The sequence below is a fragment of the Leuresthes tenuis genome, unplaced genomic scaffold (genome assembly GCF_036924035.1).
Source record: "Leuresthes tenuis unplaced genomic scaffold, fLeuTen1.0.hap1 SCAF_11, whole genome shotgun sequence".
Taxonomy (NCBI): domain Eukaryota; kingdom Metazoa; phylum Chordata; class Actinopteri; order Atheriniformes; family Atherinopsidae; genus Leuresthes; species Leuresthes tenuis.
In genome coordinates this window covers 5,048,675-5,073,516 of record NW_027325365.1, presented here as the reverse complement: position 1 = coordinate 5,073,516, position 24,842 = coordinate 5,048,675, and the positions used below count along the sequence as shown (strand labels likewise).

The following is a 24,842-nucleotide window of genomic DNA, read 5'->3' as shown; positions in this document are numbered from 1 at the left end:
CTTGGCAGAACTGCAAGCATGGGATGTTTTTAAGTGGGAAACATATAAAAGCATGTCACTTCTACTTTTTAGCTGTGAGAAAGTGTGTGGCTGTCTCTCAGAAATGCAGCTGCAACCAGGACTATGCTTTCTTCTCACTGTGGAAATAACACTGTGGTGGAATAGAAAATGTATTCCAGTACATTCTGTTGCACTTGAACTCTAAGACTGTGCTTTAATATCTGCTCTCTGCTTAAACCTTTGCAGGAAAGTCTTTTTAAAGAGACACTGATGAAAAGTCATCATCCTAAATGTGAGGATGATGATGATGATTTAAAGGTTTTTATTTGCCAAAATGTAGGCTGTGTGGTATCTGAATATATGAACACAGGAACTTTTGTTTTACTGAAGAGACAAGCTGTTGTGGAATTATTTGACGTATACTTTCTAACACAATGAGCTCAACAACTTTGAAAGTTCATACACCCCATTTATTAAGCTACACAGCCGAAAATCTCCCCAAACGTCTGCATGAATAAATTAGAATATCTGCACAGCTATGTACTTCAGAGGTTGGTGAAAAATTATGTATTTTTGTAATTTGAGTAAAATGACCCTTTAAATTTAAATTTTATGAGCAAGAAAAGAGACTAGATTACATAACAGGAGCTCAGACATCTAAATCACCCCACCTGTCATTTCTGCATATATCATACAAGCTTTGGGAATTTTGCACCAATATGAATTTATCACGGTTGAGTCTCAACCTCTTGGACAAATACCTTCCATCACTTACCGTCTCATAATCGACAGCGCTCAGGAACCACTTGACGTGTGAATCATTCATACCTCCCCATAAATAATAAAGCCCTGGCAGCCAGTTAGGAGCACCTGCAACTTGAAACAGTAGTTCGTGAAACACAATCTTTTAGCTTGTAAACTAATGTGTTTCACCTGCCTGGGCCATGGCGTCTGGGTTCGCCGCCTGCCCGCTTTGAGCTGCAGACAGGTCGAGGGAACAAAACCTCTCTCCCTGTCTCTCTCCACCTCCCCCCTCTTGACCTTGCTTCCTCTTCCTCCAATGAATTTTTCACCAAAGCTCTTTGATATATTTCTGTCCCGTGGGAGCCTGGCTAATGCAAACTGGAAGCATGAGGGGTAATTATTTCTAAAAACTGCACATCTACCCTAATTAGCCTACTCTTCAGAAGTGGGCCTTGCATTATTTACACATCAAGGGGACACACAGGGCGGGAGATAAATATTCATTGTTTGTTGACTTTGCTCCAGTCCCTCAGCTTGGGCGCAAGTTGAGTCGAGAGCCGCTGTCATTGTGACTTGTTTATGCGACTTCTGCATCGCTGCTGCCCGGGACATAATTTGTCTTGTTCTTTAATTATCTCCGCTCATGCTGACAGACAGACACCAACTCGGAGTGGGTTTAATAAATGGATCACATCCTCATCAGAGCAGAGCCAGATGAGATGAATATGTTTTCAGTGAGGGGGTTTGTTGTTATTGTGACCTTGCGCAGACTTGCCCTTATGGTGTCACAACAGTAGAAACAGGAGAAGCATATTTTATTCTGCCAGTCTGTGACAGAATTTCAGCCAACCACTCAAACACTTTGATTCTGGGTCATCTTTAATGAGAGAACCTTTTTCTAAAAGGAGTCGGTGGCAGCTGTTATTCAGAGTTTCCTGCTTCTGTTAGTTGTGAAGCAGATTTGTGGGACATGTGAAGACTGCTTTTCCTGTCAAAAGTAGTGTATGAATAGCACTGCTGTGTCTGACCCTCCACCTCAGCGGTCACATGGCCTTGAGGCTCATTGTCTGCTCTATAATTGCCCAATGGGAAACTGTTGTTGTCTCAGAAAGCTGCACCCATTGTAGATTTTTAACAACTGTTCAATTCCCATTTCCTGTTTCATCTCACAAACCCGTAGCTTTATCTGTATGTAGGTGCAGACATCTTGTGATGCTTGACACATGAATTAACATAATCCGTGTCAACATTAATGAAGATCGTATCACTGGAGAATTTAGACGCGGCTTTTCCATATTTATAGAGGCAATAAACAGAGAATGTGCAGCTAAATGTCTGTTATAATTCAAAGCGAGCCATGTTTGCTGGCTTTGAAATGCATATTTGGGTCAGTGGATAAGGCGGAGGGGATAGCTGTTGTAAGTTTTGGGATATGAGTGGAAATATACACCAGGCTTCAAACTGAAACCATAAATGTCTCCCTGTCACTGTCTCCGAGGTTTCTACTTTCCCTCAGAGAACTGGATAGCCCGCCTTGTGGATCTGCTTTCTTAATGCCCAGCTATAGATTGCTGGAAGTACAGAAATACAGTAGTTTTGATGCTTTTAAGTTGTGCTCTCTTGCTTCTGTTGTGTTTACAGTTATTTGGATTTGATTTAGATGGCATGTCAGATATTTGTGAGGTTGTCCACTGCTTTTTTGAATGTGAGACAGCTCATGGTTTGATAGTTGATCTTAAAGTTGTTGGAAAATGTTCACTTTTTCCACACCGAACTTTGTAAGTCATTCCTTAATAGACATGCATTTTCAATGGGTACAGGTAGAAAAGATTTCCCCCAAACTGTTGCTGTTAAGCTGGGGACAGGCTTTTGCCTACAAAATGCCATAGCATTCAGATTTCTGGTGTCTAAATCAGTGGCAGATCAAGGATTTTTCTGAGTAAGGGGCCATCAAGGGGCCACAATATTCATAGAGAGACCAAGTATTTGTCCAACATTGTTCGAGATCGTTAAAATCTTCTTCTGTAAGCTGGACATTCCTATTTGGCTAATTAGTGCCACTAGTGTTTCGGCATGGAATTGCATCCACCTATAGTCTAATCGTCGCTCTCGGACAAAGGACAGATGAGTGAGCGGACAGGGGCACTTCAGCAGGCCAATCAGATTTCAGCTGGGGCCCCTGTGGCCCCGCCCCTAGAACCGCCCCTGGTCTAAATGCCAACAGCCATTCTAAACCATGACAAAACAAAGAATTATGTAGCTTCAGTGGTTGGGCATCTGTGTGGTCAGAGAATCTTAGGGAACCCCAAAGTGTGGCTCCACATGGTCTTGTGTTAAATGTCATATTGATTTACTTTAAGTTGCCTGATTTATACAAACAATTGATCCAATCACAGGTTTTCCTTTTACCACTACTTCATCTGTAATTAATTTAAACTTATCAGAGCAAGTCTTTTGTAACACGGGGCAAAGTTTATCCACACGGGGGGTCTGTGGTCTTACTGTAATATATGTTTATTTTAGTTTCAAAGACTTGAAAGTGAAACTCCCTGAGCTGCAGTTAGTTTGCTCTACTGTTACACTCACTGCTTGTCTCTATGGAAAAGAGCCTCAAGTCATTTTGTAAATGGTACAATTTCCATGATCTCCAGTGACAGTGCAGCATATAATCTGCCATGGACCCCCAGTGCAGCTCTCTCAATATGTAAGCCAGTTTAAGATATTAACTTGTTGCAACTACTTATAGGAAGATGCATTTGTTATTGTCCCTTTTTCAGTTTTTTTATCCACTTAATTAAATACGTTATCTATATATATATATTAGATATATATATATATATCTAATATATATATATTACTCTTTGAGGTTAAATAACTTTGAATGTATGATATATAACTATTTTTAAATTCCTAACCTTAAATAAAGACGCTGGGTAAGCAAGCGCTCTGACTTGCTGACCTTAGCAAGTTGCCATGATGTCTCCCCAGCTACCTTTACCTTAATGTGGGTCCCCTATCTTCCTTCAGCGTTCACTTGTTTTAATTAAGTGATGTTTAATTTGATGTATTCATATACAATCATTTTGCCACATCTTAACCTCATTAAATCCAGAGAACTTCCCAGTAGCTAACCATAGCCTAGTAGCTTAGCAAAACTAGTTATTATAATTATAAACTATGTTATTTGAAAACTTAATTGCTGTTTGAGCATAAAAACTGGTTTAGCTATAGGAAAACAAGAGTAAGTTAGACTTAGCTACGTCTTGGCCAGTACAGTTTTTACCTGTTTTCTAGTTCTTGGAAATTGTGTATCTGTTTTTTCCAAAACTTATATATTTGAATTGCATAATGTTGTTAATACAATAAACCATATGTCAAAAGATTATAAGTATTGCTTTGATGAAGTGAACAAATGTATGGATCCCGTCGCCTCTTTTTAATCTTTCTAGTTAAAAAAAACAACATTATTTTGATCTTGAACATCTCTGGAGTCAGAGAGAGACACATTTTCCTTGATAGTGCAACATCATCTACTCAATTCCATGAAGCCACCATCAGTCCCTTCTTTACAGTGATCTAAACGTAGAAGATAGCCATGTGGCGGAGCTTTGATGGAAACTGTGGTGTTTATTCTTCCTCTGCAGGTGGAAATCACGCTGCAGGACGTCAATGACAACCCGCCTGTGTTTCCTAATGATATTCTTGATGTGACCATTGAGGAGAATGTCGGAGATGGCTTCAAGATAATGCAGCTAACAGCCACGGATGCAGACGAGGTAATGGCTCCCTGAGTTTATATTCTGTCTGACAGGGGTTTCATGCTTTATTGCGCCAGTTTTCCACTCAGCTGCTTTCAGAAAAGATATCATGATAATCTGCATTAAAAAAAATGTGCTACAGATTTTTGTTCCTCTGTTTTTTAAGGCCAATTGCAACTGTCACCATTTTGAAAAATTAAGCTTAGTCTGTATTTAGCATCTTTTAAAATTGATCATTTTCACATTGAAGTTACACATTTTCAGGGCAGAAAAGTCCCAATCAGCAATGACAAAGAAATGACGAAGGGTTTTCACTTATCAAGCAAAAGTACATTTGGGTTTCAGTGAGTTGAACACATTGCCTATGGCTATTTTACACTGATATCAGTAGATGTCACAAGAACTAATGGATTAATCAAAAGAAATAAGATTAAGGGTGATTAATCTGCTTTAGAGAGCAGTGTGAGTAGTTCAACCCTTGAACTTTGGCCATACACCTGGAACAACACAGTGACACAAAGTGGCCACGACAGATTGGGAGAACACAATCTCTGCTCACGCTTCTTTTTCACAGCAAAATGTGCGCACACACATCACCCCTTTACAGCAGTGTGTCTCCATGCCCCCCCCCCCCCCCCCCCCCCCCCCCCCCCCCCCCCCAAAAAAAAAAGACACACACAGGCACAGAATTGTTCTTTTCCCCTCTTATGTATGTTAACGTTATCTGAGATGTTTGGAGACCACAGGTGTCACACAGCGGCCAGCAGTTGATTTCTCTGCTTGCCGTTCTCATAGTCCCTCCATGGTCCCCATAGTTCACATTACATCAGCAGCATCATTCCCAATTAGTTAAAGGCTCCATCTTTAGCCATTTTAGGCAGGGTACAGACATTAAATCCTGCAGTGAGTGAAATGCAGGCCCTGCCTGTATCTCAAAGGTCTGTGGTCCCTCATCCAAGGACACAGTTGAAATGAATGGAAAAAGTCAAGCCAGAGAGGAGAGAGATTAGAAAGAAGGCTTATTGACTCAGATTTAATGTTAACTCATGAGGCCACACGTTTTTATTGCACAGCTGTTGGTTCACTCCCTTCTCTACACTATGAATGTTAAAAAAAAATAATACAAAGACCCTCTTCTGGCCATTTCTCTTTTATCGGAGTACTACGTTAACTGTAAATGTCAGACCTGGCGGCAGGTCAGTCTTTTCAGTCGGGGGGTTTAAGGACAGTATTTGATTATGTTCTTTTTTAAAACAATTCACAGTTTGAAAGGTTTAGTTTGTGGTAGAGAAATTAAAATGTGGAGTTGATCACTTTTTCCTCATATCTGTGATGGTCCATAATGCAAAACCTTTCAGTCAAGATTTGTTGAAAATTAAACATTCGCTTTCACAGGCACACATATCCACATAAGGCTTGATTGGATTATTGAACTAAAGAACTTGAGTTTAAGAAAAGTCACATTTTGCTTCCAAGCAGGGATTCAAAAGGAATAGAAATCACTTAAAGAGAGTGTAGAGTAGCCTTTTTAGGAATTACAAATTCTAGCGATGTTTACTTCAAACTTCAACACTGCCATGAATAGATTGCTAAATAGAAGCCTGCACTTCATTCCAGCTCTCATTTGGAGCCAGATATGAGGCTGGCCAAGTCTTTGCCCACATCCTTATGCAGGAAACTTAAGTTGCGCTGACAATCAACGTACGGAACGAGCTTATTGAGAAAGCCACATGTGTGAGCCACTACAGAGTAGCCAAGAGTGCAAGCTGTTGGCCAGCTGACGGGCTGAATTCAGACATCATAATGATCCCATCCAAGTTAACAGTGGTACATGTGAGATTCATGTGTGAGGGTATTAAAATGCTGGTTCTACGCATCCGTTTTTCCCTACACCCATTTCCTCCCCAAAAAAGTAGGATGGGATCGCAGTTTGGTTCAAAGAAAACCTATAAAAACTGTGCTTTTTTGTCTAATGGAAGTTAGGCCTCTCTGAAAATGTTTCTCACCTCATCTAGAAGAAATATGCAGCTTTTTCTGCTGTTGGAATGTTTTATTAGAATTCTGACCTAATGTGGAAAATATGTTCCAGGTAGAAAAAAAACTGTAAATGAAGAAAAATGCAACAATAGGCATTTCAGTAGAGGTTCCTGAAAGTCAGCACAGCCTCAAATTGAACAGTAACGTGGGCTTTAGGCCTGGGATATCTCTGTAGTTGTGGCACAGATCTACACACCAGCAGTGCAGCAGGTTGAGCCATCTTTTACTTTCAAAGGCTTTATCTTGAAGCTGTCACTGCTTGTTTTCCAGGAGTCTGTATTATGATTGGCTTGCTTGCTTGGTGCTGTTACATACAGGAAGCTCGCTGTCCCCACCGGCGCTCTTTGCTTCGCACCTCTTTCCTCTCCTAGGAGCTGTGTTCTCCCAAAAAACCACTCATCTGCTAAATGAGTTTCCTTCTGCTCCAGTCTGGTACGCTTTGCTCCCTGAAACACTGCTGCTTAATTGGTCAGCAGTCTCCCCACCCACCCCCCACTCCATGTCTTTAGAGGGCTTTAAAGCAGTCAAACGCTTGTGTCAAGGTCAAGAGGCCGAGCAGTGTTGCTGTGTGTTTGTGTGCATGCAAGAACTTTAGAGCTTGTGTTATTCTCGTAAAGTGAAAGAGATGGGACAAATTAAATGCATTAAAATAAAAGAAGAGCTATTTTTGCTTGCCTGCCTTCATCATTTGCATAGTTATGTCCATGAGTTGGACTGTGGCCTGGATGGACCGCCTGCTCGGGCTCTCCCACCTTCCATGCTCTGCCTTTGAACCCTATCAGAAAATTAATTGGCAAACCATGGGTGTTGGTTTCCGGACTGTGGTGCAGGTGGCTAATGGGATTGCCAGATCTTGAGTCACTGATTGATGACAGCAGGGTCCTTAGATGAGCAGAACCTCGCTCAGTCTCGTCTCCCTCCTTTTTTACTGGGCCTGGATCTCAGACAGAGCCTCTGGTAATGCAATGAGAGGCAAGGTCAAGAAGACAGATTTTATCTGTTGTTAAAAAAAAAGAACGAAAGAAAAAACACGCCACAAAAAAAGAGATAAGAACAAGTCATGAACTTAGCCTGGCAATATTGACTCTGTCTAAAGCTTTTTGGCAAATGGCTTCATGTTCAAAGTGGTTGTGCTTAAGCTGAGTCTATAAAATACAAAGACAGCAGAGAAGAGAATATTTAATTTGTTTTTGTGAGAGACAGAATTTTATCCTCTGTCAAACCTTGTTTTAACATTAGATAAGCAAAATACGAAAAAATCTTCACCAAATGTACATATATTTTTATCATTTTATGACTCAGTCTTTGTGTGGCAGGTCGCCAGCACTGTGCATGACTGCTTCTATGAAAGATTACATGCATTTGAATGTATGATATCCATCGGTCCTCAGTCTTTTTAGTTACTGTCAAGATTAATGCAAACATCCTCTGTATGTGTGATCTTCTGTATACAAATATAAAAAGGTGTCACTATCGATTGAGTTTAAACCACCTGGAGACTGTGCAAACTATAGCTATAAATGCTGTTTGCTATATATGCTATTTGATGTATAATCAACCAGTTAGGTTGATGCATTTTATATGTTGGGTTTCTGGCTGCTTGGGCAAGAAAGACCAGCATTTTAAAAGTGGGTGCATGGTGGTGTTTTTCATCAAAAATACGCTAATTTTACTGAGCCCAATTTCAGAAAAAATGGGCATTGAGATGGTGCAAAGCAAGAAACCAAAAAGTACTGGGTGTTCTTTTCCTGTGCCCTTCCAGTTAAAAACTAAAACAATTAGCTGAAAGGCACAAAAACAGTCTCCGGGGCCTGTTTTATTCTAGAAATAGCAGCTTTATTCCCATAAAAATATGCATTGCTTAAGTCCAGCTCCAACTTTACCTTTCAGCATCATTGCATAGTTACAATAATTAAAATACATATTATCTACTAAGGCAGTAAATGTATCAATAGAAAACAACTTAATGCAACACCTCTCTTTATAAGGCTTTCCATTGTTCTGGTGGGATCAAAAAGCATCACACAGACATCCGGCAAAGCTGAAAGAGTCTCTTTTAGCTTAACTGTAACTGAAACCTTTGCTTCATCTCACTGAATAGCAGTAGCTTTTTGAAGTTGCTTTAGCCGTTTTGGCAGAAGACACACAGAGAGACAGTTGTCTGATCTATCATTGTCCACAGCACAAATATAAACGTCAGGCTCTATCATCGGGCTCATTCACTTGTCATATCACATTCATTCCTCCTCTCTTATTCCAAAGCCTCTTGCTATAACCATCACATGTGTCATGGCACTTGTACTTGTCCAAGATAACAGGGGATCTATTAGTGGGATTTATAAAGGAAAACTATAGCTGCCAAAAGTTCAAAGACGAAGAGCTGGTCTCAGTTGAATATCACCATTCAGCTGATGCGTTTGTCTTTTTTCTCATGGCTTTTAATTTGTATAAAGCTGCTTGGGCTTTAAATGTTTAAACTCTTCTAAATAATACTTCATAAATCCACAGTTGTTTTTCATAAACTTCACAACGTTTGTCCTAGTTAAAAGAAAATATAAAATATAAAAGGACAATTATCTATAGATTTGCTTAATTTGCTTTTATTTAGAAATACAGGTCAAATAATCCCATCGCTGTTTAAAGAAAATAATGATTTAATTGCTTAATAAATAACATAAATGACCTGATGCGTTGAATGAGCCTCAGCTGTCTCTTGTTAGGATTCTAAAATCTTGTTTCATGTTTGTGACGGTCAGTCAGATATAATTCCTTTAACCCGTGTCTTTCTTCTGGCTCCTTTATCTTCAGCTTTAATCTCTTCCATAGTCTTTTTGAAATCACAAGCTTTCTCTTTACGGACTGTCTCCGTGCAAAGGCCACCGTGAAAGGTTTCATTCATGCTAAACACGTAGGTAGTTTGATTTGGAGACTGGACACGCAAACAAGGAATGAACTGATCCGATATGCTGCCAGATAGTTTCTTTGATGTTTGTGATCGTGACGTTCTTCCTTCTCTGTGTCCTGAGAATTTAAATTTGAACCAAAGTTCAGCAAAGTGCAGCTAACCGACCTATCATTACCTATCTTTGGTTTTCTCTCTCTTGCCTCAGGGTCCTAATGCTCTCGTGACGTATACCATCATCAGCGGGGCGGACGACAGCTTTCGTATCGACCCAGAATCCGGTGATCTGATCGCCACCAAGAAGCTGGACAGGGAGCGGAGATCGAAATATTCCCTCCTGGTGCGCGCGGATGATGGGAAACAGTCGTCCGACATGAGGCTAAACATCACTGTCAAAGACGTAAATGACCACACGCCCAAGTTCTCCCGTGCAACGTATTCCTTTGATATCCCTGAAGACATGGCACCAGGTGAGGTCACTTAATGGAGTTCAGTTACAAACTAAACACACTAAAGTGCATGGAACAGTCAGTGTTTTGTCTTCTGCAAAAGCCGTTAGACCAAACTCAGACCGCTCCAGGGGCAGATTTCTTTTTACCTTTTTTTTTTTTTTAAAAATCAGCATTTTCATATGACTGTTGTTGCTCTCTCAAGTCCTCTGCACTTTCCTCAAGAGGAAAATCAAAAGTTTAGTAGGTCAAAAGGATAATGACGGATTTTTGATTTATGTGGAAATCTATCAGCAACCAGCGGGATTTACAACATTACTGACAGCTGTCTGGCGCGGTTCACTCATGCCTCTTGGCACTTCACTCACAAGATTCTAAGTTTGGTAATCAAAGAAGAATGTCCAGTGAGGATGCAATCAAGATATAATCATGTAAAGCACTAATAAAACACTTAATAATGAGCTGTTTGTTCAGTTGCAGCATTAAAACTTCATCCATAAGTCATCAGTTTGAACACCAGTGATGTTTTGGTTCCAGAACGGTCCAAGAGAGAAAAAAAAAAATCTGTTGTTTTAGTAACTGGCTGAGCAATCAGTAAGTCACTGGTATTAATAAACTGCCCCAAATAAGCTCCGTGCAGTCATTTTCTTCTATAAGGTTTTAAAGTTGTAAACTTCTCGCCTCTGTGTCACAAACCATCAGGCTCCATCGTGGCAGCGATCCTGGCCAGCGACTCTGACTCAGGGGTGAATGGAGAGGTCACCTACTCACTGGAGGAAGACGACGAAGATGAAACGTTCCTCCTGAACCCCGTGACAGGAGTTTTCAATGTGACGCGTCCGCTGGACTACGAGACTCAGCAGTACTACATTCTGACGGCAAAGGCTCAAGATGGTGGCGGGCAGGCCAGCACGGTCAGGGTGTATTTCAACGTGCTGGATGTGAATGACAACCCGCCTATCTTTAACACCACTGTGTACAGCACGTCCGTGTCTGAGAGTCTGCTGCCCGGATCCAGTATTGTCACTGTTGGAGCCACTGATGCTGATGATGGTATGTGTGTGTGTGAAATTACATGAGAGACATGGTTACACATGAAGTACTACTACCTTGTAATTTAGAATTACATGAAATGGCTTGAAAAGTGTATTACCTCTGCACAAGCTTGGATTCACCAAATAACATTAGGCTTTAGCAGCTGCCTGTCTGATTTGGTTTGCGGAATATTTTACGATTAAATATCAAGTTTGTTAACAGAGAAACAAGAGACATCCCCAGAAAGTGCATGTAAAATTTAAGATGTCGGCTGTGTTAGCTGACAACTTGACAATCACTGAAACACAAGTCAGACGTTTATGGTGCTGAGTTAACATTCTCAGGGGATTTTATAGATATTAAAGATGTTTTTATCTCTACTATATTCTGAAACAGTACTCTGCAGATGTGAATAAATGACAAGTGCATCAGAGAGCTCCAGCACACTGTCTGAACATAAAAAAAGACAATCTGGAAAACAACTTTACGTTTACACAGCAAGTCAGTTTTTTTCATACTTTTATTAAACCAAGTTTAACCTTAGGTCCTTTAATTAAGACCCAATACTCAAATTAGCAAGATAAGATGTAACATATCAGCTAGCCATGTATATGCATGTACAACGTCCCTCCAAAGCAAAAGACAAATGTTCAAGAAATCTAATATTTCAGGCCCCAACAAGAAAAACTCAGATTTTGGGATCTAATCATTGTGTTTCTATTTGGATATTAAAGGACGATTCCATGATTTCTTTATCAATTATTAATATTATTTTTTTACATGTGTTTGAAACTGAAATGTCGTTCTCTGATTGGTTAGTTCATTGAAGGCGTATGTGTCTGCGTATGTGTAGACATGAAGACATGTTATAAGCCCATATGCCTGATGGAGGTCGGACAGACCAAAATGTTGTAAACAAAGATTCAGCAGATAGCAAGAATGTGCGCCGGAGCACTTTCTACACAACACCACTATATTTAGAAATATTTGGCATTTGTGCAGGATTAATGTCACGAGACCAGTATTGTTTCTGAAATCTCAGTCATTCTGAATTAAATCTTGGAATTGTCCCAGAGATGTCTTTATATTTTAAGGATACGGCTCTGTGCGCATGTTGAAAGCTGTAATAGACTTTTTCAGTTTATAAATCAAGTGTGTGTTAGCCATAGAAGATTAATCTAATGCTGGCCTGTCATTTTGTTATGACAGTTGGTTACACAGAAGCTCTCGAACCTAGATTTTAATTTTAATTTTTATTTTGGGTCATGCATGAAAGACTCGATGAAATACAACCTCCTCACTGTGTGATTAAATGGCCTGAGTTATTTCTGCATTTCAGGTGATGCGTTTCGTGATTGTGAGGTGCCGTGTGGTATTTGAACAGTTGCCGCTATTCTCCCCTGCTGTAATTACCGCTTCACCCAAGCCTAATGTGGTTATCGTGACCTACATTCCTGGGAAATACGCTGCCTCGTTCTCAACCCAGAGTCTGGTTTTTTTCTCCACTGTCCACATAATCTGACTGCGTCGTCCTCTCAGATACAAAGTGACCATTCTCCGCTGTCACAATAAAACCCTGCCATTGTTAGTACTTCCTAAGCTCTGACCCCCGACCCCAAGACTTTGTCTCTCCACGGCGTAGCCTAAACTCGGATGGAAGCAGCACTCAAGCTTTTGATAAGGGATTACTTGTATACAGTAAATACACAGTGGAGTGTGGGAAGGTGCGAGTGCTTTCCACATGAATACCCTGTTGAGCTAAATTACAGACGCTCAATTTAAGCTCATTTCAACCCGCAGTTCCATGGGAACCCTAGGCCAGATTTCAGGGTTAGATCATTTGCTGCATCCATCCACTCTGTCACAGTGTAGTTATGTCATTTAGATAAATGTTGTAACTGAGAGGGATTTCCCAAAACCGCACAACTCTACTATCAGTATAGGAAGTCGTTTTTCAGTGTTTCTCTTTTGATAGCAATCTGTCATGCTGCATGAATGAATGTCTTGTTGGAGGACAAGAGAAGAAGCCAGCTGTTGCACATGCACAATTACTGGAAATGAATGTTGATAATGCATTTAAGTACCTAATTCAGACACGTATAACATATTCAATGATTGCATCGTGAACAATAGAAATATCAGCGTTCGACCTCCGTGATACCGTGCATTCTTGTCTTTATCTGCTTCTTTTTGTTTGTTTGTCTCACTCGAGGTCAAAGTAGATAGATTGATGTAAACTGAATATGAATTCTCAGAGAGCTGATCTTTTGTTAGTATGTCATTGTTAAGCAATGACTGCATTGATCATTTTTGTGGATTTGTAATGTGGATTTTAAATGCCTCCATCCATAAATTAAATGTATGAAATGCTTCATTCATTTTTGTCTTTGCTAATCTTCCCGTTTGCTTGTTTTTTCAGGCCCAAATGCTCAGCTTCTCTACAAAATTGCATCTGGTGATCCTCAGGGTCACTTTGTCATCACCAAGGATGGGGTTCTCCAAACTAAAAAGGTTTTGGACCGGGAAACCCAGTCTTTCTACAACCTCGTGATCACAGTCAATGACCTGGCCCCGCTTCTGATGACCCGCTTCACCAGCACTGCCCAGGTCTCAATTATTCTCCTGGACGTCAACGACTGTCCACCGACCTTCACCTCCCAGAAGATGACTTACATCCAGGAGAACACGCCAGTGGACACGGTCGTGTTCACCGCCAAGGCCACAGACTCTGACAGCGGGCCAAACAGCTATGTAGAGTACTCCCTCAGAGGGCCTTTCGGTAATAAGTTCAGCATTGGTACAATAGATGGAGATGTCAGGTTGGTGGGGGAACTGGACAGAGAGGAACTCTCCAACTACACCCTCACGGTTGTAGCGACTGATAAAGGTGAACCCCCTCTCTCCTCAACCATGGATGTGACGATGCTGGTTTTGGACGTCAACGACAACACGCCGAGTTTCTCACAGAATATCTACGACATTGAGATCGAGGAGAGCATCTTGACAGGAACTGACATCATCCAGGTGTTTGCCAGTGATGCCGATGATGGCACCAACGGGCAGATACGTTTCTCTATCACTGGGGGAAATACCAACTCTGACTTCCGGATTGATTCAGTCACAGGGGTGATTTCAGTCGCTAGACAGCTCGACCGCGAGACACTCTCGTCCTATTCACTGGTGGTCCAAGCTGCAGACCGTGGCAGCAACTCCAGAGTGGACCGCGCAACCGTCAACATTGTTTTATTGGACATGAATGACTGCTCGCCTGTGTTTGAGCTCTCTCCTTACACTGTCAACGTTCAGGAGAACCTCGAGAACCTCCCAAAGAACATTCTGCAGGTCAGTGTTTGTATTTCTTTCTTTTGTAAAGACAGACATTGAAAGCACCACCACCAGGTGAGTGAAAAGAAGCCAGTGCTTTGAATGACAGTTCAAAGACCTTAAATAAGCTAATGCCTTAACCAAATTTGGAGTAATACTAACCTAATAAGTGCGTATGTAAGTGGTATAAGTGCACTAAACTGCTGAGGAGGGTGGTCTCTTTTGCTAAATAACATGACAAATACCTGACTGAAATGATAAAGAAATCATATATGGCTGCAATTTGCTCCGCTCAATTAGGGCTTTATAGTGTTTCACTGAAATATGAAACCCAGCTAAACTGCATGACGAGGCAATTAACATTCTAACCACCCTGATGACTAAATGAGCCATATATGAAAAATGGAGGGGAAAAGCAAAGCAGTTCCACTTTCTTTGACGTGTGTACCTTAAGAGGAAATGAGGGTACAGTTTTGTGGTGGGAAGGGGTCCAGAACTGGTGACTACACAGGAGCTCACATTTGCATGCTAACCTGGCTGGACCTGACTGTAGCAAGCATGGCAGGAAGGGCTGCGAAGGGCAAGAATCAAGCTGCAGAAAAGTTTTATTCTAAGAAACCATTAAGATATGACATGTGCAATCTCCAGTAAAGGACCCAGAGTGACTCTCCAGTTTCCCTTCATGTGGATTCTCTGGGAAAGTCTGATTGGACAAGATGCATAAGTAACGATCTCCCTTCCCTCAGCAATTACCTTCATGGTTCTGCTAAATACCATGATGGTAATTAACCCTCATCTGCTCCACTCGGAGGAAGTACAGCGGTAACACAGGGTTTCCCTCTTGGTTTAAAGTTGGGTAATAAAAGGATGAAAAAAGTACATGACTAAAAACTATCACAGAACTAGAAACGTCAAAAAGCAGAACAGAAGAACTGCAAATCAGTCAATTTTCAATTCTGGAAAATGGGTCATGGCCATTTATCAGTGCTCCTCTCAGAAATGACCTGTCAGCTTTGCCATTTGGCCGACACACTCACATGTCAACTATATTTGTTATGCACTAAAAAGTTTGACCCCAGATATGGAAGCAAAACCTTTATCTTACCAAAATTGAGAGTGTGTAATATCATTTTTCTGCCTCTGCCACTGACTTGTGACTTGATAATGTTAGTTGCACATCAGCATTAAGTGTGTCAAAATGAGCCTATTTATCTGTAAACTGCTGGCCACACCAGCCCAAGCGAGACTATTTCAGTTACCGTATTACCTAAAAGCTACTGTATCCGAGTTCTTCTGTTTGCTTTGAAAACATTCCATTCTCAAAGCCTCAAACTCCTTTCTGCTCATATTTCCAAGGTTGTTGCCAGAGATGACGACCAAGGAGCCAACGGTCAGCTAAGCTACATGCTCAGCGGTGGGAACGACGACGGTGCCTTCAGCCTGTCGTCGAGCGGTCAGCTGAGTGTCACCCAGACTCTGAATCGGGAGGCTGAGGGGAAGTACATCCTCCTGATCACAGCCACTGACTCAGGTATGACCACAGTGGAACTGTGTTGCAGAATCATTTGTTTACATCTGACTTTGATCCTTTCATCTGAACGTGTTGAAATTATCTTCTGTGATTTGGTTTCTGCTGACTACTGTGTAATATTGTATCTGGGTACACAGGCACTGTTGAGTTTTTAAAATGATTTGTTGCAATCAGCCTGTCTAACAAAGCTGAAAAAGAATATTTTCATGAACTAACGGCATTGTCAACAAACAGCATTTTGATTTCAGAGTGTGCACACAACTCTTTTTCTGTGGCACAGTAACATAAACATTCTGGAGTTTTTAGCTTGCAAAATAGTGGGTGTTTTTTTCTTTCCTTTTTCTTTTTTACCTATTTCACAGAAGCCCTTTCAGCGAGCTCAATTGAATAGCATCCTCTGTTTATTTGGATACGGCGGTAGAGCTTGTTATAGCCAGATAAAAGGTTAACTTGTTATTGCATGGAGGCCAGTTAATGTGCAGTTAAAGGAGTACGTGCATATCCCCATTGCAGCCAAATCACATGGTATCCCAGTTAAGTATATGTTTCCCTGAGCTGCTCTGGCACAGCCGTCATGGTCTGAGGGTGGTTCTGTTTCATTCCTGGACTGACCATGTGACTATGCATAACGCTGTATATTTTTGACAGTGTGCAGACTTTGGTGAGAATTTAGAGCACATTGCATGCAGAGATACCTCAACTTGTAAAAAAAATACTTTAGTTGTACATACATTTGAAATATCTGAAAACATCTGAAGGTTGTTTTTCTGTTACTGTCGTAAGAGACTCAAACACAAAAAAAGGTTTAGGGTAGAAAATCAGCTCCTATCTATAACAATTTAAGACATTTGTGTCATGGTTTTCTTGCCTCATAGGCTGTTTAGAGGTCTGTGCCACATGGACAAAGTTGCCCAACAAGCGAACATACTAATTAGGATTCGATCCCATTTTGTACACTTCCATATTTAGAGCCCTGACAACAATTCCAAAATATTTTGACAAGGCATTTCAGTACAATGTTGAGGCAGAGAGAGGGATTTGGAGTAGAATATCAAAATATCAAAAACCCCATAATCATAGTACAGGCCAAATTACCCAGCAGCATTTTCTCACATTTTTGAGGCCTCGGCTGAGACAGTTGGAGGAAAATAGTTCTCCCAGGCCCTATCTGGGAGCAGATTTTGAAGGTGGATAGGACAGACATGTCTCCAAGTCTGATGCGTACCATGAACCATTTTGAACCGCAGACATTCATCTTAACATGTTAAAGTCTTCCGCTGTCCTGCCATGTTTGACTGGCTCCATTCCAAAACACCATGTAAGAGAAAGAGAAGACTTCAGTTTGTAGACACAGTCTTCAATCAGATGAAGCTTTAAGCTGTTTGTAGAAAATACATTGTGCTGTCATGTTTGGTGTTGTGTAAAACCCGATGCAGAGTCCTGCTCCAACCGCAGCGCCCGGCAAATACTTTGATGAGGGAAAAAGATAAATGACTTGAAGCTCAGATGGATTAACTCTTAGCTTGTTCTGTATATGAATCATTGACAGATTTCCACGTTTATGGTCAGGGGCTTGTCCCATTGCATTGAGCTTTAAAAAACTCATTAATGTAGCCTGAGCCAAGCTTCGACACCATCTCAGTGGTGCTTACTGCTCAATCATCATGAATTCAGTGGAAACAAAAGAAATGCTGGTTCTAATAACGGGTACTTGTTTATAAGAGCAGCACAATTTGGGGTAATTCTGCAATTATTTGAAAACCTGTGCTCAGCTCACCCAAATGCGACCTCCTCACAAGCTGCATTAAGGTGTTTTACAAGATTCTTGTTGAGATTAAAACTGACACAGGATATTTATGTTTTTCCAACTCTCCCTTGTTTATGGAAAATAGTTTTGCTGCATTTAGGAGTTAACTAGTTGAGCAGAAATACAGAGATACTTGGGAGGTTGCGTTGTCCCTGACTGCTCCTGCTGCCCAGCCAACATCTGGGATCAGCTGCAGGCGAATCAGATTTTTAAGCCGCTGCTGAGTAATGTACAAGTTTGGCCTGCTTAGAGGAATGTAAAACAATGAGATCTCCAACAGAGTCCTGCAGTGAAATGCCTTTGTCAAGCAGTCTTGTTGTAATGGCTATAAGCAAGCATCTGGAGTTATAAAAAACATATTTTTTTTACACATGCCAGTTATTCAGATTGTGATTTACTTAATGTGATTAGCCTTAGTAGGTCATTCCATTTAGAATACCATTGTTTTCATCTTCTGAACTTAATTTTCTCAAATAAGAGAACACTGGATCCACCGTTTTTATGTGTAAATTGTAGTCTATAAGAGGAATTTAATGTAGCCTGAAGCTGAAACAGTGTCCCAGAAAATATCAAGTTGATAAAACACGAGAGTGAGTTTTAGGGGTCATATGATATCTACTAAACAAGCTGGTTGTTGTTTAAAAATGACTTAAATCTATTACATTTGATTCAGTTTATTTATGTTGTGCCAATTCAGAACAAAAGTCAAGTCAGGTCACTTTACAAATAAAGTAAACAAGTTCCATAGAAGCTCATATCCAGACCAGCATCAAATAAAGTTTATCTCACCAGCATAGGCCAAACTTCAACAGTGTCTTATAGCTTCTTCTAACCTTGTGGAGGTTCTACAAAGAACTTTTCTTTGGGGGTTTGGGGTTTCTAACTCACCCATACACACAGCCCTTCTTGTCAAATTGATGCACTGTACATACAGAATGCAGCATTTTTTCCTACAATCTAGGTAACGTCCATAAATGGGCACACTGAGGATCAAATTGCCCACCTTTTGACTGGAAGACAGCCACTCTACCAGCTGAGCCACGGCTGTCCAAATGAAGGCTTTGGATGAAAGTGAAAAACCTCTTGTGTGGCTCATCTGGGCCATGTTTTGATTGGTGGTTTGGGAGAAGGAGATGCAGAGTGTGGATTCCAGGGTCTGTGTGGACACCCGAGATGATGTCTGAAAAAGAGGGGAGTTGAAAGAGGGAAGGGAGGATGAATGGATATGAAGATGGATGAGTAGGGGTAGGGTTGAGAAAAACAAAGAGGGACTATTAATGGGCTGCACGGCGGTGTGGTGGTTAGCACTGTCGCCTCACAGCAAGAAGTTAGAGGATTCCTGGTTCAAATCCCAGCTTTCTCTGTGGAGTTTGCATGTTCTCCCCAAGGTATGTGTGGGTTCTTTCTGAGTACTCAGGCTTCCTCACAGAAGTCCAAAAACATGCATGTTAGGTAAATCGGCAATTCTAAATTGACCTTAGGAGCAAGTGTGAGCGTGCAGGATTGTGAGGCAACCTCTGCCTTCCCTCTTGCCTAACGGCAGCAAGGATAGGCTCCTGAATTGGATTAAGTAGGTATAGAAAAAGGATGAATGAACTAAAGAAATATATGAAGGGCAAAGGTGGATGGTTGGATGGATAGATGAGGGAGAAGAAGGCAAGATTCATAAACTATTGTGGGAGAATGAATGAATGGGGGAAAGGAAAATAGATGGTCAAGATAGAGGGAGGAAGGATGGATAGTTGAATGGATAAAGGAAAGGATGACAGAGAGGGACGCATGGATTTTAGATTGAAGATGGATGGATGAAGTAAAGGGAGGACGGATGGTTAAGAGAGAGGCAGAGAGGATAGATGGATTTATAACATTTATAAATCTAGATTTGTGCATGTTAGCGCATTTAACTTTGTGTATTATGTGTGTTTCTTCTGAGTTTTTGTGAGTCTGCGTGTGGTGGTGAGAGCGTCCTTGGGGCGCATTGACATGCACAGCGTTTGACTACATTTATTAAAGAGAAGGCACAGTAAATCCCTTGGCCCATGCCTTTTATGGCGGATACGGTTGCATAGAAATCCCATGTCTTTCACATCCTTCCAGCACATCTCTCCATAGTGCCATGCTGTTTGTATATGGCCTTTTGGATGGTGGGTGAGGGGACGTTTTTGAGGGCTAAACGACGGCTTAGCAGATAAAGAATTTTAATGACCATTCCCAGTTAAAAACAGGATCTTTTATTCTCTTGACTGGCTCCCATGAATCTGGCGTGTAAACCCTTCAGTCTTCTGGAGCCTGAGTCCCCTGACGTGATTGGTTGACTAATAATCTGTCAATCTCCATACTGTCATCAGGTTTTGAACGAGAATGCAAACGGAAACAAAGCAAAGGATGTATGAACATTGATAACGTGGTGTTAAAACGTGGCATCGGCGTTTCCAGATCACTGTCCAACGCTTACCGCAATAAATCTCTAATGGAGTCAATTTCTGAAGGTTTCAAGAAGTCTGCAGTCTAGTGGCAACACAAGAGTTAGCCAAATAAAATATCAGGTTCCTCAAATGAACTTTAACAGAGCAGTAACTTTCTGGATCAGCTATTAAAAACTTTGCAGTAACAATGTGGTCTTGCAGAGTTTTTTCCTATCGTCTGTTTTCTCTTTTCCAATCCCCGGTAAAGCTTTTAACAATTGCTGGATCTGAAAATTTTTGTAAATAGCTTTGTTAATAATGGTGCTGGGATATTAAAAAGGTGGTGTGGGTTGGATAATTAGTACTGCAGCTCTGCAAAATCCATGCTTTAATTATTCTTTTTTACCTCTTTCTTTAGGACCCTCGTTAGCACATCACAAATTTGATCATGACTAGCTGTAGCTGCTTTCTATCCAAGTAACTCAGTGTGTTACACGTGTGTGTGTATATGTATGATTTTGCTCTTAAACACTTTTCCAAAGTCTTACTTCAGCATTATGTGGTCCATGTATGAACATCATGGAGTTGTGTTTTGAGTAAGTTATACTGCCAGTTTTCCACGTCTTACACTGGCTACGATCCGTTGGTGTTGCTGTGTCACCATAAAAAGAAGAACTGAATGGCCCACAGACCCAGCACTAGATAGGGAATCCTAAATATTCAATAACACAGCAAATTAAAGTGCCACTACAATAAAAAGACAAAAGGCAAATCACTTCATTAAATATACCCACAAGCCCTAAAATATGAGGAAAAAAGCTGAACTTTGTTATTGTCATTCTGCCTTTTTTGTGCTTCCAAACCACTAAAATATCTCTGCAACACATGGGGAAGAAATTGTGCAAAAACATTCAGACATCACTCCATAAATAAATGGTAAGCTGTATAACATACATTTAATTTGATGAATGCTTCAGAGATTGCCATATTATTAGAAATATTCTATCCCCTTTGTGATGGGTTGAAGCTTTGAGTGCTCTGCTGAGATATCCCTTTCACTGTGTTGCTTGTTAACTGTGAGAAAACCTCTGTTTACTCTGTTATGTTTGGCAAACTGTGCAGTGGGACAGCTCGCACACTGCACTCAGCTCCACGAGGCCTTTCATGAGTGTTAGACAGGGCTGCATTAAAAGAAGCTTTGTCGCAAAGCAACAGGTTCTCAGAGGCAGAAAAATGTCAATTTTGCCTCATTGGCAGCCAATTCTCTCCCCCCTGAGTAATGATGTGTTTTATTTACGCTGTCCCTTAAGAGCACAATCTAGCTGCAGTCCATAAACCGTAATTAACCGTTTAGCCTTAAGCTTCAGGCTACAGAGGGCCTGTCTCATAAATTTACACATTCATCTGTCTTCTTTAAGGCAGCCTGTTCTGGACTTCCCAGTTTAATAAACCTGGTTGTTTGAACATCACAGCTTTATCCTTCCTGTGCGAAGCTCAGTGCAATTCTATTTTTGATGAACCAGTCATATATTGATGGAAGAGATTATCTCTTGTGCCAGCAAATACACTCAAACCTGCTTCTTACCACAGCTTAGACTGAGCAACTCAGGGCAACTCGCAGCTTTTCCCAGGAGGTGGGTGCTGCTGCTGTTTGCTTCAAAACGGCGCCCTGCAAGGCCCTCATAGCAGCCGCAGCAGTCAGAAAACAGGAAGCTTAATTGTAATTAGCACATGTATTTGTGCCCCCTCCAGTTCGTAAAGTATGGCCACATCACCTTCCTGGAGGTTTATGTGATTTGTTCAGTGGTAATGGACACTGATAAGGTGCTTAGACCTTGCCATATGTTTATGCTAGACAATGCTTTTCTAGGTTGAGAGGCTTACAGAGAAAACTTCCTGTGGATCTTTGCGTTGGAGGAGGAGGCAGCAGATGGTCAGCTGGTCTGCTTTAGTCCCGGCTTGTTATTTTTTATGTATTTTCTTTGGGGTTATACCGGGTTCTCCATCTTCTCCAAACGTGTTTCCCACGTAAACAAAGATCTTAGATCTGATCATATTTGCGGCAGTGAAATATTAGCAGACCGATTCGAATGTCTTTTCAAAGTCCTTGCAGATTATTGCGATATATCAATGAAAGAAATGTGCTTTGGTTGTCACTACCCCAACTGTGTCATTACCAGATCTGTAGGGAATGTGCTGCATTTAATTAAATGGTAATAGTGTTTGTAAGGAGTGCTTTGAGATCGCCGACAAGTGGGGTTGCTTTGTGTGACACAAGGTGCACTGACGCCAGTGTCTTTCGACTTTATCCCACTGTGTAATGGCAGCTTATAGGATAAAAGCATTTATCTGAATTCCATTAGTATGATGTCTTCCTGAGGCCCAAACACTCAGTCTTGGAGACAGGGTTATCACAAAGGTTCAGCTTCCATACCACCTCGGAGCAAAGGGAGTCCAGCGCCTCATAGAATAATGGTGCCACAAAGTCCGCTGTTGTCTTTGTTTCTTTGTTTTCTCTAAATTCATCCTCTGCTTTAACAAGGAGAGGATGAATTGGGTCCAAATATGTCCAGAAATGTGGCTGGATCATGAGCAATGAGTGGCAGCTGGTTCAAAACCAGAATAATAAAAAGGATTGGAGAGTTTTAAAATTTGATCAGTGGTGTTAAGATCTCAGCTTGAAGAAAAAACAATGATGACAGGGTATAATCACCAGGAGAGTGTTAGGTTGTGGCGGTTTGCTGACCTGAGGTTTAACCCTGAAATAAGATTACGCTCATGGTGCAATGTTGAAACAGAGAAAAGGTTGGTTGCTTCATCTGATTTAGTCACAAGTGACCTACAAATTGCATCACTTCACACATAGTGGTGTAAACTGTAGAAACATTTCACCAGTGTCTTGCATGTGTATACAATGATGAACACTTTGCTTGATAGATTTGTTTCATGGAGACTAAACCTTGGAACACAGGTAGAAAATAGTTGAATAAGCAGGCTGCTGTTAATGCAATCCTATAAGTGGTGTAAAATTTATCCTACTACAAAAAGAGAAAGAATAAAGGGTCTGGAGACAGGATTTGCCAGTGGAAAAATACTTGTCTAACCACAGTGAATGGCAGCCGCCGGTAGGCAGCTGACTTCCCACTACAAATTTCCACCAGCTCTGCTCTCTTTCCATGGTAAAATGATGTCATTTGTCGTACAGGGATGGGCCAGATTGTGCACTTCCAGATATAGGCATATTTCCCTGCCATATCCCTACGGTGCTCGAGGTGTGACACCCTCCTCTCCTGCAGTCATCTACATTATTGACCCTGACACGCTTCCCTGTGATTTGCCAGCAAAAGATGGAGGAGATGCTGGCATTTCTCGGCACTCTTGGAGAGCATTCCTCTCTTGTTGAGTCACTCTCTCCATAAAAATAAAAAAGGGTATGGAGGTCATTTTCTACATTAAAATAAGCTCTGCTATTACTTCTTTTTCTATTACAGGTACGATATTCAGAGGAAATATAAGAATCGGAAACAGACGACATACTCAGCTGCGATGTTAACCCCGTTATTTAGCAGCCGTCGTCATATAAAACTTAAGAATGTCTCACCCAAACCATAAGTATTTCAAACAACTGTCATTTACATACATTTGCATACCTGCCAAGATATAGTGTTCCTCGACTAAATCTGTCATCCCACGCAATGTAACAAAATATATCTGAACTATTTACACATGGGATGGAGGTTTGGAGGGGTTACAGTAACAGCTGCCAGGGGATATGTGATATCAGCAAGCCTTAGCAGACTTAAAAGGCACATCCTGAGGCTGCACAGAGGCACATGATGCTGAGAGAAGTGATACACCAAGAAAGATGTTAAAAATTCTGTTTTAGCTGATGTCTGACCACAACAGCAGGGTCAGCACAGGTTCAAGTTTGCACTGAAGAGCATCGTTGGGGCTACGGGATTAGGGGAGCATAGTTTAGGTCTTCGCTAGGGGGTGGGGTGTCTCTGTTCTGTGCTTACTGAGGATTAAGTGGAGTAACTGCACCCTGTGTCTCAGAGTCCTCGGCGACAGAGGTTGAGGCCAAAGGTCCCAGCAGAGGAGCCTGTTGATTCTCCTGTGGCAGTAAACAGGTTGTGACATCACATCCTGTGCAAAAGTGAAATGCCTGGAAGGAGGGCAGGGTGTTCCACGTACACACACAGGGACAGCCTTGTAGTTTGGTCTCCTTCCGCTCTTAGTAGGGAAACAATACTACTGAAACGCAAACACAGCGCTCTTCCTTCATACAGTAGCTGGCTCGATATACAGAAACAAATATTTTCCTCACGCAGCCAGTCAGTTGGTTGAAGCTATTGACTTTGTATACAAAGCCACTTAGCTCCCAAAGCTAGTTATCAGGCCAGCAGCTCCGGGCTGTACAGAACATCTTCGGTCAACAACCGCCTTAGGGGATTGTTTACTGTCAAACACACTCTGCCTGGCAGCAGCAGGTCACTCCGGTTATACAGATACCTTGTTGCCCTGGATTGCTCCTCCGTTAAGAGGATAAACTTAATTGTTGCTATGGCAACCCACTGAACAATGACTTGTGTCAAATTAAATCACATTTTGTACTTAAATGGGTGGCAGCACAGGCTCAAGTGTAGGCGGATTAGAAAGCCACAGTCAAGTATGATGTTGGTTTAGTAATCCTGTTGTGGCTAAGTGTCCTGTTTGGATACTTAGCCACATGTTGTGGTCGTCTATTACATAATAGCTGCGTGATGAATCAGTATGAATTGGAGAGATTTACATTTGAAGTCCCACTCCAGTTGTTCCTGATCCCCTAAAAACTCATCTGTTTTCCTGAA

At 41.3% G+C, this 24,842-nt stretch overlaps 1 protein-coding gene across 1 annotated transcript in view; it reads left to right on the top strand.

Annotated features, from left to right (window-relative positions):
- fat4 (FAT atypical cadherin 4) overlaps nucleotides 1-24,842 on the top strand; it is a 111,052-nt gene that overhangs the window by 53,496 nt on the left and 32,714 nt on the right. The window contains exons 2-6 of the mRNA XM_072395189.1: nucleotides 4,389-4,520; nucleotides 9,650-9,911; nucleotides 10,593-10,943; nucleotides 13,345-14,267; nucleotides 15,606-15,780. Coding sequence (XP_072251290.1) covers nucleotides 4,389-4,520; nucleotides 9,650-9,911; nucleotides 10,593-10,943; nucleotides 13,345-14,267; nucleotides 15,606-15,780 — 1,843 coding nt within the window. The remainder of the gene's footprint in view (nucleotides 1-4,388; nucleotides 4,521-9,649; nucleotides 9,912-10,592; nucleotides 10,944-13,344; nucleotides 14,268-15,605; nucleotides 15,781-24,842) is intronic.